At 55.1% G+C, this 19,016-nt stretch overlaps 2 protein-coding genes across 3 annotated transcripts in view; both read right to left on the bottom strand.

Moving 5' to 3' along the window:
* The window catches only part of LOC114069761 (avidin-like), a 14,359-nt gene extending 8,626 nt beyond the window's left edge, over nucleotides 1-5,733 (bottom strand). Inside the window, exon 1 of the mRNA XM_027906788.1 lies at nucleotides 5,587-5,733. Coding sequence (XP_027762589.1) covers nucleotides 5,587-5,658 — 72 coding nt within the window. The 5' untranslated portion in view covers nucleotides 5,659-5,733. The remainder of the gene's footprint in view (nucleotides 1-5,586) is intronic.
* Nucleotides 5,734-9,150: 3,417 nt separating this feature from the next.
* The window catches only part of GBA2 (glucosylceramidase beta 2), a 14,815-nt gene continuing 4,949 nt past the window's right edge, over nucleotides 9,151-19,016 (bottom strand). The window contains exons 5-18 of one of the 2 annotated variants that reach the window (XM_027906742.1): nucleotides 18,709-18,849; nucleotides 17,900-18,139; nucleotides 17,480-17,582; nucleotides 16,023-16,176; nucleotides 15,630-15,755; nucleotides 15,343-15,527; nucleotides 14,898-15,002; nucleotides 14,172-14,279; nucleotides 13,524-13,675; nucleotides 13,297-13,403; nucleotides 13,002-13,144; nucleotides 12,593-12,708; nucleotides 10,165-10,356; nucleotides 9,151-10,071 (exon numbers count right to left, since the gene is read on the bottom strand). In XM_027906742.1, coding sequence (XP_027762543.1) covers nucleotides 9,850-10,071; nucleotides 10,165-10,356; nucleotides 12,593-12,708; nucleotides 13,002-13,144; nucleotides 13,297-13,403; nucleotides 13,524-13,675; nucleotides 14,172-14,279; nucleotides 14,898-15,002; nucleotides 15,343-15,527; nucleotides 15,630-15,755; nucleotides 16,023-16,176; nucleotides 17,480-17,582; nucleotides 17,900-18,139; nucleotides 18,709-18,849 — 2,094 coding nt within the window. In that variant the 3' untranslated portion in view covers nucleotides 9,151-9,849. Of the gene's footprint in view, nucleotides 10,072-10,164; nucleotides 10,357-12,592; nucleotides 12,709-13,001; nucleotides 13,145-13,296; nucleotides 13,404-13,523; nucleotides 13,676-14,171; nucleotides 14,280-14,897; nucleotides 15,003-15,342; nucleotides 15,528-15,629; nucleotides 15,756-16,022; nucleotides 16,177-17,479; nucleotides 17,583-17,899; nucleotides 18,140-18,708; nucleotides 18,928-19,016 lie in introns of both variants that reach the window. The other variant, XM_027906751.1, reaches the window with a different exon arrangement.

The following is a 19,016-nucleotide window of genomic DNA, read 5'->3' as shown; positions in this document are numbered from 1 at the left end:
AGTGGCACTGCAGCAGCCTGGGCTGTTGGGACATCTGCCACTGGGCTCATCTCATTCCCTACAAATGTTCCTCTCCTCCCCAGTTCACCGTATGCCTGCGTTGCAAGGGGCAGACTGTTTACCAGCAGGTCTTGTCCGTGGAGAGACCCAGCACTCTGCAGGGCTGGAACTGGGGCTATTGTGGCCACTATGCCTTTTACCACGCCCTGTACCCCCGGGCCTGGATGGTCTATGAGCTCCCGGGGCAGAACGTGGTGCTCACTTGCCGACAGGTCTCTCCCGTCATCCCCCATGACTATAAGGTAAGGAGGTGATGACATCCCAAATGGAAGAGCTGCTTGTTAGCTGGGCTTTCCCAACATTTCCCCGTGTCTCTGCTCAGCAATTGTCCCAAGGAGGGGGAACCCCCTCATCGATGCGGGAGCTCGGGACGGCAGCAAGGGATGTCTCAGCACTCCCTCACGCTGCTCGTGCTGGCTCTCAGCCCCAGGCGAGGGTGGCAGGCTGTGCAGCTGACACATCTGACCTTCCTCTTACTCCAGCGAAGCACGTGAGCCTGTATCAACCTGCCAGGCAGCTGAGGGATGAGACACCCAGCTGAGCCTTAAACGCTGCTTTCCGTTTCTCTCTTGCTGGCTGTGGTGTTTGCTAGCCCAGGGCTCCTTTTCTGAATTTTGTATTGCCTGACACAAAAATGGCTCAGGTTCTGCTGGAACGAGCCGTTTCAAGAATGAAGGCGAGCGAGTTGCTAGAGTCCTGCTGCACCACTGCATGAGTCTGAACATCTTTACTCTTGCCATTTCTGCCCAGGAGAAGGTAAAGGTGGTGGTGTGGCCCCTGCTGGGGCTTGTGCATCTCTGCTGGCTGGGGTGGAACTGCTTCCAGGCAGCTGGTAGAGGATGGGTGGGCAATGGGCTTCGACCGGCACTGGTTCTCAGTGCTTGCCTGATCTCAGAGGTGGGGACATGACTTCCCTGAGGGCAACACCTTTGTGGGTAAGTGACAAGACAGAAGCTGTAGGTAAAGCTTGCAGGGCAGTAGGTGAGTATGTTTGGAGTTGCAGGGCAGCAAATGGGGAGCCAGTGTGACATCCTTGTGCTGTTGCTAGGAGTGGAGAGCCTCTGTCTGCCTCTCCAAAGTACCAGCCCCTGATGATTCTCTTCCCTTCTCCAGGCTGGCACGGGAGTCACCCACCTCACGGCATTCAATCCCACGGGATTGGGCAGAGAGGTTTGGCAGGACCTCCTGCAGGATGGCAGGCTGGATTCACCCACCGGTGAGTCCCTCCATCCTCCGTGGGACAGGTGGAGGGGGAGCAGGGGAATGGATGCCCCCTGGTTGTAGGGCACAGGGTACCTGAGCCAAGGCAGAATTCCCTTCCTCCAGCCACCTTGGTGTCATTGCTAAAAGCTCTGTGGGATGCTGTGGCTTGTTCCCAACTTCAGACTGTATCCAGCCTCTCCATTGCTTGTCCTTGCTGTGGTTCTCTAAAAGAGTGGGGCTGTTGTTGGCTCTGAGAGCTACATGTGCCAGTATCTTATTAGTCTGTGTGGGGTTGCCTGCTGAGCTGAGGTTTGTGTTGAGTAGCCAGGGTGCTGCCCAGCCGCCTTCCCTCAGTCCCTGTTGCCAGATGAGCGAGCTGTGTCCCTTCAGACTGGTTCCAGCAGGCGTTTAGCAGCCCTTGGCATTTGGTGCTGCCATCACTTGGTGTTCCTTTGCTACTGTTATGGTTCTCTAAATCTCTGGGGTTTTGTGTTGCATGGAGTGCTTTGTGCCACCCACTCCCTGTGGTGACAGCTCAGTCAACTCAGGGAGGGGACCCTCTGCCCAGCCCCTGCTCCTCAGTGGCCCTGCATGAGCAGTTGAGTTACGCTGGTGTTCCCTGTAGTCCAGCCCCTCTCTCGTGTCCGGGTGGGTTTCCCAGCTGGAGCCCATGGTGTGCTCACCAAACCCCCGCTCGGCAGGCGGTACACCCGGTTTTTTGGCAGTGGAGGTGATGCTGCTCCCGCCCTGTCACATCACGCCCTGACACACTATGAGGAGTGGGAGAGGAAGATTGAAGCGTGGCAGAATCCCATCCTGGAGAACAGGTAGGGTGCATGAGAGCCCCTTCCCAGTGGCCTCCTGGGACTGGAGGGAGTGGGAGCATCCCCAGCTTGTCCACTGTGGTTGAGTTTCCCTCATTCCCACAGCCAGCTGCCTTCCTGGTACAAGTCAGCCCTCTTCAATGAGCTGTACTTCATGACGGATGGGGGGACCATCTGGATGGAGGTGCCCCCAGATTGCTGTGCTGAGGACCTGCAGGGACCTGCAGGGGCTGGCCTGTCCCACCTCTTCCCTTTCCTGCGGGAATACGGAAGGTTTGCTTATTTGGGAGGTAACTTGCAGGGCTGTGATGGATGGTCCCAACTCAACCCCTCCCTGCTACTGTTGCCAGGTGTTTTTAAGCAGCCATGGGAATGCTTTTCACACCACAGTTGGTAGGGAGCAGCTCTGTTCCCAGGAAAAGCCCTGTAGCAGACCTGTAGGATACGACATGAGGTCTTTCCCAGATTCCTGGTACTCTGTGGAGAGAATAAACCCCCTCTTCAAACAGGAGTCCCTGCCTGTGTCGGGAAAGAGCCCACCGTGGTGGGCCATGTGAGAGGGAGGACCTGCCCTTCTTTTCCCCTCCCTGAGGCAGGTCTGGTGTCCCTCACCACGTCCCCTGTGTTTCCAGGCCAGGAGTACCGGATGTACAACACCTACGACGTTCACTTCTACGCCTCCTTTGCTCTCATCATGCTGTGGCCCAAGCTGCAGATCAGCCTGAAGTATGACATTGGTGAGTGACCCAGGAGACCCTGCCTTGGGGCCTGCTGGGGTCTTCACCCAGGGAAGAGATGGAGGATTTGGGACAGCTCCTGCCATAGAGATCTGTGCCATGGAGGCAGCATCCCTCTGCAGCTCCTCTGCTGTGCCCAGGACTTGCAGACCCCCAGTGTCGTTGCCTCAGCATCTCTGTGCCCAGCACTGCATGCCTTCTTGTTGTGCTGAGAATGCATAGGTGGCTCTGTCTGGTCTTACCAGCTCTGTGTGTGCCCCTTGCAGAGGAGACACATTTGGATGTTTGCAGCCCCTGGTGCTTTGGCTGGGCTCAGGGGTGGCGTGAGCAGTGTTGGAACACAGCCTTTTGGTGGGCTGTGGGAGGGCTGAGCTGACTGGGGTTCCTTCCCATCCCTTTCTTAAGGGGGTGGTGACAGTTGTGTGTCCCCTGCTGAGGGGGCCTGGGAGCAGCCTGGTGTGCCCTCAGCCCTTTGCAGAGGGCTGTAATCTTGCAGCCAGAGGCAGTGGAGAACACTGGGGCTGTTGGGCTGGGACAGAGCAGCCTGAGCCATGGAGGGTCATGGCAGTGGAAACACACTGGCCTTGGGGGATGATGACAGGCGAGGCAGGGGAGTGCTGTGGTGGGGACAGGGGAACATGGGTGCTGGTCCATGACAAGACAGGAGACGCTGTGTATTTGCAGAAAAGCTTTATTGGGAGAAGCAGGTGGTGGGGCAGAAGGATGGACTGCATCCCTGGCACTGCTACTGGCCTGGGAACTCCAATGCTGTCACCCTCACTCCACCTGGTAATTGCGGGCGGGTGAAGACATTGGTGCCAACCCTGCAGGGACAGAGAGGGAGGAGATGTAAGGGTGGGACATGGGAGTCGCCAAACGACCACCCAGCCCTGTATCCCCCTGAAACCTTTGCAACTTGGCAGGACCCCCAGTGAAGCTGTGCACAAGCACCCAGCCCTCTGTCACTTCCACACTTGCAGCAGCTCTGCCAGGTGCTCATCACCACTGGGTGGGAACACCAACCCCCATTCCCATTCTGGGGCCGTTCAGGAGTCCTTGTTGGGCCTTTGGCTTTAGTAATGCCTCTCAGGTGGTGAAGCTCCCTTTGAGCTTATCAGAAACACTGTCCATACTACATTCTAATCTTGCTTACCAAGCAAACAATACTCTGATAGCCTTGGATGTTATTTGCTTGAATCATATCCTGGTTGCTGGATTTGTGAAAAACTCCCGTAATTACCGTCTTGGACTATGTCCAGGATGGAGACTGACTGGTGACTAAAATTAATCATCTTATTACTCTACAACAGCATTCCTAAGTGAGGCCCCTCAAACTCTCCTGGACCACTGCAGGTGGTTGTGCCAACATCTCCCTCTGAGCACACGTGTGAATGGTTGTAAACTCCCTATAGCAAGTGTAGTGTGACTGCTGCCAGCTCAGATCTGCAGTCGAGTCTCTGTTGTAATTGTGGCAAACCATAATAAAGCACTTTATGGTGTTAAATTAATCAGTGATTAAGCGCTGCCAAATCCTTTAAACAGAAGGCACTGAGCAAGTATTGGACTAGGATTGGAACCAGCCACACCTAGGATCTTTCAGCAGTTCAGAAAGCAAGGGGTGCCTCTCCGAACTCCAGTGTGATTTAGTGGGAGTGTCTCCCTTACCCTTTTCCATCTCTAGTCTCCACATAAATCATTCTAAACTGACTCTCACTCATTTTTCCTTTGCATGTTTTTACCCATGCAGCAAGCAATAGAATGAACCTTTCAGTCAAACTTTTTCAAGTCCCACTTTTGCAAACTGATATTAAACTTGCTTTTGCCAACACCTTTGACAGTGACACTGTAAGCAACCCAAACCCCCTGGGGATGCACAGGGGACCTGTGCAGGCCAGGGACAGGGAGCTCACCTGGTGGCGTTCCAGTCATCTTTAATGTCATCCACGTGTGACCGCAGAAGCCACATGGTCTTCAAAACCTCATTTCCATCCTTGTTCAAGAAGCATTGTCCCGTGAAAACGGTGATGGAGTCTGCAGGGACAGGACAGGAGGTGGAGTGGAGCATGGCCAGAGTGGCAGGTCTGTGCCTGTCCCAGCACACAGGACAGCAGAGCCCCACTGTCCCTGGCCCCTGGGAACACTGGGGATGGGGAAAGCAGGCAGGTTCAGAGGGCTGGGGATCTCACATGGAGATGGGCAGAGAGCTGTGGGCTTCAGCCCCTGTTGCATCTCCTGCACGCTGGGACTGGGAGGTGACAGCAGCCAAGGAGCTCCAGGGACAAGGATAGGGGAGCATCAAGGATAGCAGAGGGTATGGGAGATGGGTTATTGGAGGGGAAGGCAGGGAGTCAGCATGGACATTGCAGGGAGTGTCAGAAGAGCTTCCAGGGCATCACAGCAGGGAGGCAGGGCAGGTCTGGGGACACACCAGGGAGATTGGGAAAGGAGAAGTACCTGAAAAGGTCCAGTTTACAGTGAAGCCAAAGGTGGGCTGGTCTATTGGGTTCATGAGGTGCTGGAATCCCACCAGTGGTGACTGCTGGATCTTACTCGGGTTGTCTGCCACAGATGTGTTGTACAAGCCAGTGAAGTTGCCTTTTTCATTCACAGCCAAGATGGTCATGTTGGAGCCCAGATCATTCTTCCAGTGCCCGGTCAAGTTGCACTGAAGGAGAGGAGACTCAGTACCAGTGCCACAGCACAGCCTGCAGCCCTTGCCCACCCTGCCCACCCTGCCCTGTGCATCCCAGACCTGCTCTTACCTTTTCTGCAGAGAGGTTGTGAGCCCCCAGGGCCAGGCTGAGCACCAGCAGAAAGGGAGTTACTTGCACCATCTCTGCAGCAGGCAGACAGCTGATGTACCTGTGGATGTGCTCCCTGGAGGACTCTGCCAATGCTCCTGTTCCTTCTCCTTTTTATTGCTGCCAGGGCTGTGGGTGGCAGCTCTGGCCAGGGCATTGTGAAATCTGTGTGGTTCCAAATTTACCAGCCATATGAAGGGTTGGTTGCAGCTGGCGTTTCCAAAATACCTTTGTTCCAAGACAAATGCAGGTGGACAGTGTCAGATGACCTGCATCCTTATCCTGGTACCACAGTAACCCTCCAGCCACACCACGGTGACCCTAAGGGAGAACACGTTTGTCCCCCTCCATCGGCTGTAGGTTCTGCCATGGGAGAACACCAGCTGGTCATGGGGGGACTGCATCTGGGAACTTGCTCTTCCCAGATAACATTATTTCTCTGCCCAGGAATAATCCCCTAGGGAGAAAGAAAAGGCCATTTGTCACCTGCTGGCAGCACTGGGGCACCACCGAGTTCTGCTACCTGCATCAGCTCACAGAACAGGCAAGTAGGGAAAGAAAGGTCACAGCAGGCAGGGTAGGATGCTTCCTTCCCCCAGCCCTCATTGCTATTAACTATTAAAGGAGTTCTTTAGAATAAAAAATATCTAAGACAGACAGAGCGAGCTTATAGCCCTGCCTGTGGTGTCCCACAGCTCTCCTGTCCTGCCCTGTGATATCACCAGAGATCTCCTTCCCTTCCTGTGGTTTCCCCTGCCCTACCTGTGGGGTGTCCCCAGACCTCCTCTGTCCTCCACCCTGACATCCCCTGAGATCCCCTGCCCTTCCTGTGGTGTCCCCAGAGATCTCATACACTTCCTGTGGTGTCTGCAGACGTCCTCATTCCTCCACTGTGAGATGCTCCTGCCCCTCCTTGTGACATCTTTGCTGCTCTTCTGACCCGCTGCTTTGGCCATGCTCCCTGCCCCATCCCACACTGTCCCCACCGGCTCCATCACCATCCAGAGGGGATGGGGCTCTCCCATTCGGCGGGTGTCCTTTGGCAGGAGGCCCAGCAGGGGCGGCCGCTGCCCGCCCACAGACCCCTCTGCTGCGAAAGGGGCCGGGCAGGCGCGGGGCAAGAGCATAGGCAGAGCCCGGGAAGCGCTCATGGCCACCACCCCCAAAGCCATGGGGACCCTCGGCTGCTGCTGCTGCTGCTCACCCTGGCCCTGCTCGTCCCCCACCAGGCTGTGGCCAGGAAGGTGAGGGCAGCCCTGGGGCAGAGTCTGGCCATGCTATGCTGTGCTGGATGAGGGTGGCACATCCTGGCTGTGCCATGCTGCACACCACCATCCCTGTGGAGCACTGTGAGCAGGCACAGGGCTGCCTGCTGTAGCTGTTCCAGGCTGTGCTTTCTGGTGCCATGCTGTGCCATGCTGTCCTCTCCTGTCCTGTGCCGTGCTGTGCCAGCCCTGAGGCACAGCATGCAGGGCCCGGGGGGGTTGCATGTTTTCATGCCATGCCTTGCTGTCCTGTGCCACCCCAGCTCACAGTGCTTGTGGACAAGGGGCTGCATGTTCGGGGGGTGCCCTGCTGTGCCATCCTGTGCCACACCATGTTATGCCATCCTACATCATGCCACGCCATGCCATCCCACAGTGCAGCACGTGTGACCAAGGGGGCTGCCAGCTCTGATGGTGTTGGCCCTGGGGGTACTGTTGGTCGCCTGCCCCCAGTATAGGGCAGCACCCAACACCCCCAGCTCTTCCCTGTCCTGCCCAGGAAGGGAGAGCTGCTGTCCCACTGGTGCCACTGGTCCCAGCTACAAGGCAGAGGGGCTTTGCCATGGGACATGCATCCCACTGCTTGGTGGAGCTGAAAGTGGGACTGTGTCTTGGCACTGACTGAGCCACCCACATGAGCCCCAGTGTGACTTGCAGGGCCTGTGGAGGAATGAGCTGGGCTCCAACATGATGCTCTTGGCCCTTAACACAGCCAGGACCTTCTCGGGCTTCTGCCACACTGTAACAGCTACCAACAAGCAGATCCTGCTGTCACCCCTGCAAGGGGCCCAGCAGCACCCCAGTGCCACCTGCACTTGCTCCTGCCCTGGGACGTGGTGGGGGCAGAGCTGTCTGTTTGGGGTGGGTGGCGAGACCGTCTGTCTGGGAGAGCATCATAGGCAGAATGGGAGCTTCAGGCAAAGCTTATTGGAGACACTCTCCCATTGAGTCACAAGGTGCAGAAAGGACTCCCTTGCACACTAAACTCCTCCTCAGAGAAGAGTCTGGGTACAGATCAAGTCTTAGCCCCAGACTTTTCAACGGTTTATGTCTAAAGGATTATATAGGTGGAATTGAAACTTTGTACAGCTTAGTCCCACAGGATTAAGGATGGCAAACCAGATATATTTTTATAAAAATAAATGATTTATTATGATTAGACAAAAATATCTTCATTTAGCTACACAGTATAGAAGCTATACCTACTAGTATAGTATAACGCCACTATTTTGAAGCTATATTAAAGCCAGCAAAACCAATTGCGAAGTAGAGTCTGATGCTACCCGCCCATACCAGTGATTGTCGGCAAATCCCTTTTGGTCAGACTCCAGGAGCCTTGAGGGGTGTCCCCATTTCAGGGAGGAAACTCCACACACACACTCCAAGAAGGGGTATGTTCAAGGACCCTGCTGTTAAAAAGTGGGACTGGGCTTTTATAGTATAAAGTAACTGACTGGCAGCCTGATGTCTCCAGGCCAGTTGCATCAGCTCAGCAGCTTTAGATATGTTATCAGTAGTATCACTTCTGGGTTCCCTTATTTGGTGCTTTACCAGTTGTACCGCATCTTCACCTCACTATCGGGGTGTTTAACTTCAGAATTGATGAGTCAGGCTCATTTCAGCATTCTTCAACACCAAAAGCAGCATGACACCCCCTTCTCCCTTCACCACTGGTAGCTTTGCAAATAGGGCATTGTTCAAACTGGTTTACACCCAGTCTGGCCAGAGTATTCAGCTACAGAAAGGTGGCAGGGGTGTCCCTCTCTCTGTCCAAGGGATATAGCAGGGGTTGTGCCCATCTGCCTATCCAGGGAGATCTGCGTGTCTGGGGACACAGGAGGAAAGGTAAACCAGGCTCTTGGAGCCTTCAAATGCTGCACTGGCAGAGACAGAAGGCAAAGGAAGCATGGTGCCCAGCCCTGGGCAGAAAGGGACAGTTTAGTCAAGGGCCCCAGCCCTGTGGCTCCACTGCTCCCCACAGAGGCCTCTTCAGGAGGAATGCTCTCTCCTCTGCTTTCTGCAAGGCAGCGTAAGGCCAGGAGACAATGAAGGAGCAGGTTTCACCTGCTGCCACATCTCAGTGGGCAAGCAGGGAGGCACATCTCGCTCCCTTTGGCAAAACTCTGCAAGAGCCAGCAGCGATCAGGGCTTGCCGCCTCCATGCACCCCCGGCCCTCCAGCCCAGCCCCAGAAGAAAAAAGGAAGGGCAACAAGGGCTCCCTCTTCTGGCTTGGCCCCTGGCAAAGAAGACAATAAAGAAGAACGGAGACAGCCAGACAAATTTATTAAGAACTTAAAGTGATTTATCCCCTTAAATGTGCTCCACTGCCTGCCCCCGGTGCCAGCAGGGAGGGGGGCCATGGTACCAGACCAGGACCTGCTGCTTGGGCTCAGATTGTCACCGTCCAGGGAGCCGGGTCTCCCCTGGGGATTGTATCTGCCACAGGCCCTCCGGGGGCAGAGCCAGTCAGCATGTGCAGTGTCACCCAGCCACAACTACCGACCCCACGTGCCTGCGTGCACCAGCCCAACATCCTCACACACACACACACGCGCACACACACAAACACTTTTTTCTCCTACAGGCCAGGTCCCCACCTTACCCAGCCTTCTGACTGCAGAAGAGATCTCCTGTGCCACTGGGCAAGGTACCAGCCCCAGTTTGGAATGGCTGGGGAGCTTGCAGGCTTATCAGAGCCCTGAGCAATGGGGAAGGCGAGGCACAGACTCCAGCAGCAACTCCTTATCCCAAACATCCCCCCCACACCTCTGGTCCCCCTCTTCGTGCTCAGCATCAGTGACTGAAAGCCCCTGAGGTCAAGGGCATGTAGTGGAGGTAGGGAAGGAAAACAGCAATGTGAGTACTAGCACAGAGGGGGAGGGAAGGGTCCCTGCCTGCCATCTGAGGACCACCCCAAGCCCCTGGGTGCAGCCGGTGCCCTGCCCAGTGCCACCAGGTTCAAGGGTGGACGGGGACATGGGAAGGCTGTGCAGGTGCCCAGCCAGCCCGGCGCTCCAGGGCCAGCTGCATGCTCCAGATGCTGAGGGGCCGCATGTAGGCCAGCGAGCGGTACACCTTCTTCTCCCGATAGGCCTCCGGCGTCTGGAAAGCCATGCCCAGCCGCTCCCACACCGTCCGGTAGCAGCCCTCGGCCGTACGGAAGCCCTCCTCCACCAGCCCCTGCGGCAGAGGGAAGACGACCATCAGCAGGTTCACGGGGCGCAAGGAGACAGCACACGCGCCAAGGGGTGGGGTGTCAGCGTCCCCACTCACCTCCTGGATCATGGTGGCAGCCAGGGCGTAGACCACGCCGATCCACACCTCGTTGGACTGGACGCTGGAGGTGTCGGGCACCCCGTCGGGTCTCATGCCATTCACTGCCCCCATGGTGCCCCCCGCGAAGCCCAGCACGTTCTTCTCAAAGATGGTCCTGAGTGCGCTGAGGATGTGACTCTTGGGGAAAACCTGAGTGGACAGAGATGGGGAGGGAACAGCTTTGGGCTCAGTGCTCAAGCAGACCCTTCAGGCTGGGTCTACAGAGACCAGGATTAAATTTTCTTTGAGGAAAAGGTCAATACTGCTTGCTGGGTCAACTGACACAAATTCTCACCTCACAAAAATAAGAGGAGGAAGTGAGATCTCCTCTTTTCACTGAAAAGACCAAAACAAACCCCAAAACTGCTTAAGAGAGAGATGCTGAATTTTATTCTCCCTTCCTCCTGAGCAGGCTAACTGCTAATGCATCCCCCAAAACAGCTTCTCACCCTCAGTGACTGGCCAAATACCCTACCATCTCTTGGGAGTTTGCTCTGGGGACCTGGCTAACCACACCACCCTCATTTCATTCATGGTAACCACTTGCAAGGGAGGAAAGATCCAGGCAGCAAATCAATACAGCCCGTGGGACTTGCCAGACCCTGCTTGCCAGTCTGGTGACACCAAAGCCTGGGGAAGCAGACAATGTGATAACCTTGCCAGGGGAGGCCGGACAGTTCAACCAGACACCTTTGCAGACTCAAAGGAAAATCAGCAAACCCTTTTCACCTATGCTAAAGCCAAGCATACACACACACACGTTCTTCCTCAGTGTGGCTCTGGATATAAGCCCAGGTGCTCCTGCGGGCAGCAGCAAAGGGCTGCTGTGAAGCAGCCATGTCTGGCAGAAGCTTTTGGGGCACAGTTTCCTCAGGACTGGGTCACAGGCTTCTCCTACATTTCATTATCAACTTGTGCACGCAGCAAGGGCACATGAATGAAGTTACAAACAGGAGTGCTGCCAGCCAGGCAAGGGATCAAAATACATGGAAAAACACCTTGGGGCTCATAGGAACAGAGGAGACAGGTTCACAAATCCCACCTCCAGTGAGATCAAAGCTCACCAGAGGGCAGGGAAGAGTGTCACCTTCAGCAGCACAAGTCCAAGGCTAGGACAGACAAATGAATTCTGGAGTGCATCACCTTTACTGTTTCCTCGCCGAATGGGTATTAGTGCAGGTCTGGGTCAGATCCTGCCTGGAGCCCCAGGCACAGCCCCAGTCCCATACTGGGATAAACACAGGAGGGCCTGACCACAGGCCCATTTTTTATTAAAGCCCATAGTGTTCAGCACAAACTGCCAGGTAAAGTCATCTGAAATCTCCCCTCTGATTTACCAACATGTGGAAGCTCAGGGAACAAGCTCAGCCACTCTGCACCTGCATTTAGTTATTCAGAATCAAAAGGGAAGATCGACCTTGCCTAAGTGCTTTGAAAGAGACAATGTTGTGTTTCTCAAAGTGGAAAATGACTTTGAACAGTCTGCATGGTAGAGTGTGTTTTTCTCTTGTGGCTGAACACAGCCATGATGCGAGTGTGAATGTGTAGAGTCGGGGCACTGGTTTAGGGTTAGGGATCCTGGGAATTCCCGTTAACTAAAGAAAAACTCCAGGTGCTGTTTACAAGAGAATATGAACAAAAGGAGATCACCAAAAAGGATCGGTGGACAAATCCCGGTATCAAACCCTTGTGTATGTGCAGCTCCACTTTTCTTCCAGAGCCCGTACAACAGATGATGAAGTGGTTCATCACCCTCCCACACACACAAAGTCACTCCTTCCTTCAGTCAGCACAGTTTTTTGCCTGTCCATCACCACCAGAAAGCCTTGGTCTGACAACTGCCCATGGGGCATAAATAATCCATACAGTGGCTCTCCAGTGCTCAGCTCTGTTGCAGACATGGCACCACCAGCAGCTGCTCTTCCCATCCCACCAGCTCTGAGGAGTCTGCAGCCAATTATTCACTTGGAAATGAAGATCAACAGACTTTAGGGACCCTAATAAGTCCTAGTTCTCTCAGATCCTAATTTCGGACTTTTTAGGGCAGGAAATAACACGCGCAAAGTTTCATACACTTCTTTCTCCTGTTTTTAAGCAAAGAGCACCTCCCAAATCCCAGTGAGACCTTCCTCCAAGTGTGCCATAGCTGAGTATGCTTGCACACCCCTGCTGCAGAGTCTCTCAGGGGCACATTTTGGTTTAAGGTGGATTGCACCATGTCCATCCAACAGCCTCAGCCACTGCTGTGGGAGAACAAGCTGGTGGCCCCTGCTCCCGCCCCTAATGCGTAATCTGTAATCTCCACCATGTGCCAGTCCTGCTGCTGTTTCCCTCCTGCCACAGGTTCCATCTCACCCCAGCCACACCAGGCTGCCCCTTCTCATACCTCAAACTCCCCTTGGTCCAGGCCACAAGCCCCAAGAAACCACTGCCCAGCACACTGGTCTGACATGATGCTGCTGGAGGTTTGACTTCCACTGCTGTCATAGTTGTAGTATTTTCCTGGAAAAGGTAGGAAACATTAAAATCAATAGTTTAGGATGCTGGCTGTCCCTACATTTCTCATGGTGTGGCAGAAGCCCAGCAGTTTTTTCCACAAGGCTCTTCTTCCTTTCCCACATCATCATATTCTTTCTGTTCCTTCCCAGTACCTACTCCTTCCCCTCCACTTGGATGGGCAGCATGTCCTTTCCTTCCACCATTCCCTACAAAGACTCCATGTCCAAAGAGTAGCCACTGCCCTCCCAAGGGATGCATGGTCAGCTAAGTGTGCTTCTGTACTAGTGAGCACCCACCATTCCAGAGCATCCTCTCAAATGCCTCCTTGCCCTTGCTCAGGATGTCCGTGTATTTCTGCTGGACCTCAGCATCCCCGAGCACCTCTGCCATCTTGCACATCATGCAGACAGCAGCCAGCCACAGCCCGCCACAGTAGGCACTGCCAGAGCCAAGGGAGAGAAGTATCAGCAATGTGGGACACCCCATGGGCTGCACAGAGCCCTCACAATAAATGGGGACCAAGGGCCCAGCTCTGAGTTCCCTCCTCCCCACAGCCCCCATCCCCAACCCCTCCCCACCTCTCTTGCTCACCTGGCTCCGTGTACCACCCACGCATCGTACGTCTGGTCAGCAAAGCCTCCGTTCTCAATGAGCCCATCATTGTCCGTGTCAAACTTCAGCTCCGACTCCATCACGGCCTGTGGGAGAGGCAGGAGATGGTCGTGGCTCAGGAACATCCATCCTCTCGGGAAGTTCGCCTGGCTCCCAAGGGAAGCATGAAAGGACTGACGCCCCAGGGTCTGATCTCCTCCCCGTACCTGGCAGACAGGCCACATGTCCCGCAGGTACAGGGAGTCGTGTGTCAGGTAGTAGTCGCGGTACACCTGCAGCACAAACTTCAGGTTGAGGTCCTTCCAGTCGGCCGTGTCGTGCATCAGGTAGGCATTGACACGCTGCCACGGCTCGTCACCTGAGCAAGGACAGAACAGATGCAGCAGGGCAGCACAACAGACATCCCCTCTCCCACCCAGAAGCAAGCTCCCAAGGGTGCTCAAACAGCACTGAAAAATTATGTTCTACCCTGTGCCGTTCCCAGTAAGAAGGGCCTTCCTACTACTGCTATCCCACTTGTACAAGCTCCATGCACCCCAAACCATCCAGCTTTTCATTCCCAGAAAACAGAGAATCAAGTTGGAAAAGACTTCTAAGATTGAATCCCACCATTAGCCCAGCACTGCAAAGTCCACCACTGATCAATGTCCTTAAGTGCCACATCTACACATCTTTTAAACAGCTCCAGGGATGATAAACTTCCCTGGGCAGCCAGTTCCAACGCCTGACAACAACAGTGTATTCCATGAACCATACCCAATTCCCACGGCTTGAGACCTAAGTACCCTAAGGAAATTGTACGAGCAGCCTTGCACCCTCTTCTGCTTCCCAGCAGGCCCAGACAGACCCCTCACCTGGGTCCCCAATGTCATGTGGCACCACATTCTTCAGCTTCACCTGGGCTGTCTGACCACACATCAGGTACTGACGGGGTTGAACATCCTCATTCACCACTGTGACAGCTGCACAGGACACAGAGTAAGGTGTGTCAGAAGGGTAGCAGTAACTGCAGTAGAAAGGTCCAAGCACAGGTATGGGCAGGGCCAAGAGGACCAGCACAGCAGGCTGCCCTTTGGGGCTGTGGCTGCAAGATCACAGTCCTCTGCAAAGGGCTGAGGGCACACCAGGCTGCTCCCAGGCCCCCTCAGCAGGGGACACACAACTGTCACCACCCCCTTAAGAAAGGGATGGGAAGGAACCCCAGTCAGCTCAGCCCTCCCACAGCCCACCAAAAGGCTGTGTTCCAACACTGCTCACGCCACCCCTGAGCCCAGCCAAAGCACCAGGGTCTGCAAACATCCAAATGTGTCTCCTCTGCAAGGGGCACACACAGAGCTGGTAAGACCAGACAGAGCCACCTATGCATTCTCAGCACAGCAAGAAGGCATGCAGTGCTGGGCACAGAGATGCTGAGGCAGCGACACTGGGGGTCTGCAAGTCCTGGGCACAGCAGAGGAGCTGCAGAGGGATGCTGCCTCCAGGGCACAAATCTCTATGGCAGGAGCTGTCCCAAATCCTCCATCTCTTCCCTGGGTGAAGAACCCAGCAAGCCCCAAGGCAGGGTCTCCTGGGTCACTCACCAATGTCATACTGCAGGCTGATCTGCAGCTTGGGCCACAGCATGATGAGAGCGAAGGAGGCGTAGAAGTGAACGTCGTAGGTGTTGTACATCCGGTACTCCTGGCCTGGAAACACGGGGGACGTGGTGAGGGACACCAGACCTGCCTCAGGGAGGGGAAAAGAAGGGCAGGTCCTCCCTCCCACATGGCCCACCACGGTGGGCTCTTTCCCGACACAGGCAGGGACTCCTCTTAGAAGGGGGGGTTATTCTCTCCACAGAGCACCAGGAATCTGGGAAAGACTCATGTTGTATCCTACAGGTCTGCTACAGGGCTTTTCCTGGGAACAGAACTGCTCCCTACCAACTGTGGTGTGAAAAGCATTCCCATGGCTGCTTAAAAACACCTGGCAACAGTAGCAGGGAGGGGTTGAGTTGGGACCATCCATCACAGCCCTGCAAGTTACCTTCCAAATAAGCAAACCTTCCGTATTCCCGCAGGAAAGGGAAGAGGTGGGACAGGCCAGCCCCTGCAGGTCCCTGCAGGTCCTCAGCACAGCAATCTGGGGGCACCTCCATCCAGATGGTTCCCCCATCCGTCATGAAGTACAGCTCATTGAAGAGGGCTGACTTGTACCAGGAAGGCAGCTGGCTGTGGGAATGAGGGAAACTCAACCACAGTGGACAAGCCGGGGATGCTCCCATTCCCTCCAGTCCCAGGAGGTCACTGGGAAGGGGCTCTCATCCACCCTACCTGTTCTCCAGGATGGGATTCTGCCACGCTTCAATCTTCCTCTCCCACTCCTCATAGTGTGTCAGGGCGTGATGTGACAGGGCGGGAGCAGCATCACCTCCACTGCCAAAAAACCGGGTGTACCGCCTGCCAAGCGGGGGTTTGGTGAGCACACCATGGGCTCCAGCTGGGAAACCCACCCGGACACGAGAAAGGGGCTGGACTACAGGGAACACCAGCGTAACTCAACTGCTCATGCAGGGCCATTGAGGAGCAGGGGCTGGACAGAGGGTCCCCTCCCTGAGCTGGTAGGGCCCTGGCCACAGGGAACAGTGGCATAAGGCTCCCCACATGGAACACAGGCCCGGAGGCAGCAATCAGGGGACTCCAGGGACACGATCTGAACCCACCCACCTGAAGTGCAGCTTCTCCTTGGAGCCAAAGTGAACACATGGCATGTCCCAAGCCAGGGCCAATTCCAGTGTCCTGTGTCCCCGGGCAGGCACTCTGCAGCTGGCACACACCGCTGCTGCCGTCACCTCCCCCTTCTCCGTCAGGCTGCTTTTACCTGCCGGGAAAAACGATGGTATTCATAAGAGACCAAGGAAGTCCTCCTATGCAGGGGTAACTGAAGCTCACACGCACCCCAGAGGGGATTGAGACTCTGTGGACATAGCACAGCCCCGGTGCAACCTGGAAGTTACAGCCCCAGGGTTTTAAGGGATGACTGTTGCCGAAGGAAAAGATACCTTCCATGGGCGGAGTCCTCAGTCAAAGCAGAGGAACAAATCAGGCAGGAAAAGCCACCAGGCATGAGTGGAAGGCACAGCAGTCCCATGACTTTGTATCTGTGCTGAACTCAGAGACACTGACTTTCTAGTGACAGTCATTGTTTGCAGCTTTTTGCATGGTGTTTGAGCCATTATGGTATTTAAGAAAAGCCCTGAGGCAGCTGCATAATTATATGCTGGTTGTGACATGTGTACAAGGTAAACTCATTAGAGCAACAATTTTAACATAAGCACAGATCCTGACTATGATAATATCTGGCGTGCATGAAGGAAAACCGCATCCCAATAGCCTGAAGAGATCTGAATGCATCCAGGCAGGAAGCTTATTTTTCCGGAAATATTTACACAAACACTTTATTTACATAATTTAAGGTTCAAGAAATATTGCAAAGACCCGATGTCAGCATCATTAGTTTGTCAGCATCATCCTTGCTTAAAAGCTGACAGAGACATTAGGCAAATGGTCACCTTTTATGACAATAGGAGGTGAGCAGCAAGGGCTGTGACCTTGCCTGAAGCACCCTGCTTCCAGGATCCTCCCAAGGGAGTGAGCAGACAGCTGAAGGATGATGCAGGGTTATCAAGGGAATACTGGAGACCTTTGGGGAACTGGTATAGTAACAAGCAGTCAGCAAGTGATGGCAGCACCAAATGCCAAGGGCTGCTAAACGCCTGCTGGAACCAGTCTGAAGGGACACGGCTCACTCATCTGGCAACGGGGACTGAGGGAAGGCAGCTGGGCAGCACCCTGGCTACTCAACACAAACCTCAGCTCAGCAGGCAACCCCACACAGACTAATAAGATACCGGCACATGTAGCTCACAGAGCCAACAACAGCCCCAAAGTGGTGTGAACACCACTCTTTTAGAGAACCACAGCAAGGACAAGCAATGGAGAGGCTGGATACAGTCTGAAGTTGGGAACAAGCCACAGCATCCCACAGAGCTTTTAGCAATGACACCAAGGTGGCTGGAGGAAGGGAATTCTGCCTTGGCTTAGGTACCCTGTGCCCCACAACCAGGGGGCATCCATTCCCCTGCTCCCCCTCCACCTGTCCCACGGAGGATGGAGGGACTCACCGGTGGGTGAATCCAGCCTGCCATCCTGCAGGAGGTCCTGCCAAACCTCTCTGCCCAATCCCGTGGGATTGAATGCCGTGAGGTGGGTGACTCCTGTGCCAGCCTGGAGAAGGGAAGAGAATCATCAGGGGCTGGTACTGGAGGGGCAGTCGCAGGCTCTCCACCCCCAGCAACAACACAGGGATGTCACACTGGCTCCCCATTAGCTGCCCTCCATCTCTAAACCTACTCACCCACTGCCCTACAAGCTTCCCCCACAGCTTCTCTCCTGCCCACAGGGAGGTCATCTCCCCACCCCTGAGGTCAGGCAAGCACTGAGTACAGCTGCTGGCCCCAACCCATTGGCACACCCATCAACTATCAGATGCCTGGAAGCAGCCCCACCCCCCAGCAGGAGCCACACCGCCAAGGTAGCTTTACCTTTTCCCTGGCAGAGATGGCAAGAGTGAAGGGGTTCACACTCGTGCAGTGGTGCAGCAGGACTCCAGCAACTCTCTCACCATCCTTCTCAAAGGTGAAGGGCTCGTTCCAGTGCCCTCCACTCCTGTCCTCCTTCGTTCCCATGCCATTCTGCATGCTGAACATGATGGACACTTCCACGTCCTCATCCCTCCCGTTCTCCACCTCCCAAATGAACACTCCCACGGGCAGGCTGGAGTCCTAGCAGAGACAGAGAACACTGTGTACATGGCTGGTGCTCCACTGTTGGCTGCCAGAGCATCATTTCTCTCACTGCGGGGGAGACCATGCAGGACACAGCAGGATCAAGAGCACCAGGAACAACTCAATCTTGGAGTCTGTTGCCAAGCTGAGGAGGAGCAGCAGGAGTAGAGGAATTTGCGGAGCAGGTAATACAAAATTCAGAAAAGGAGCCCTGGGCTAGCAAACACCACAGCCAGCAAGAGAGAAACGGAAAGCAGCATTTAAGGCTCAGCTGGGTGTCTCATCCCTCAGCTGCCTGGCAGGTTGATACAGGCTCACGTGCTTTGCTGGGGTAAGAGGAAGGTCAGATGTGTCAGCTGCACAGCCTGCCACCCTCGCCTGGGGCTGAGAGCCAGCACGAGCAGCGTGAGGGAGTGCTGAGACATCCCTTGCTGCCATCCCGAGCTCCCGCATCGATGAGGGGGTTCCCCCTGCTTGGGACAATTGCTGAGCAGAGACACGGGGAAATGTTGGGAAAGCCCAGCTAACAAGCAGCTCTTCCATTTGGGATGTCATCACCTCCTTACCTTATAGTCATGGGGGATGACGGGAGAGACCTGTCGGCAAGTGAGCACCACGTTCTGCCCCGGGAGCTCATAGACCATCCAGGCCCGGGGGTACAGGGCGTGGTAAAAGGCATAGTGGCCACAATAGCCCCAGTTCCAGCCCTGCAGAGTGCTGGGTCTCTCCACGGACAAGACCTGCTGGTAAACAGTCTGCCCCTTGCAACGCAGGCATACGGTGAACTGGGGAGGAGAGGAACATTTGTAGGGAATGAGATGAGCCCAGTGGCAGATGTCCCAACAGCCCAGGCTGCTGCAGTGCCACTGACTCC

The sequence above is a fragment of the Empidonax traillii genome, unplaced genomic scaffold (assembly GCF_003031625.1).
Source record: "Empidonax traillii isolate 1590-97213 ecotype Southwest subspecies unplaced genomic scaffold, ASM303162v1 scaffold26:size2357266, whole genome shotgun sequence".
NCBI classification, from domain to species: domain Eukaryota; kingdom Metazoa; phylum Chordata; class Aves; order Passeriformes; family Tyrannidae; genus Empidonax; species Empidonax traillii.
Note: the sequence above shows the minus strand (reverse complement) of the source record. Positions and strands in the feature narration are given on the sequence as shown.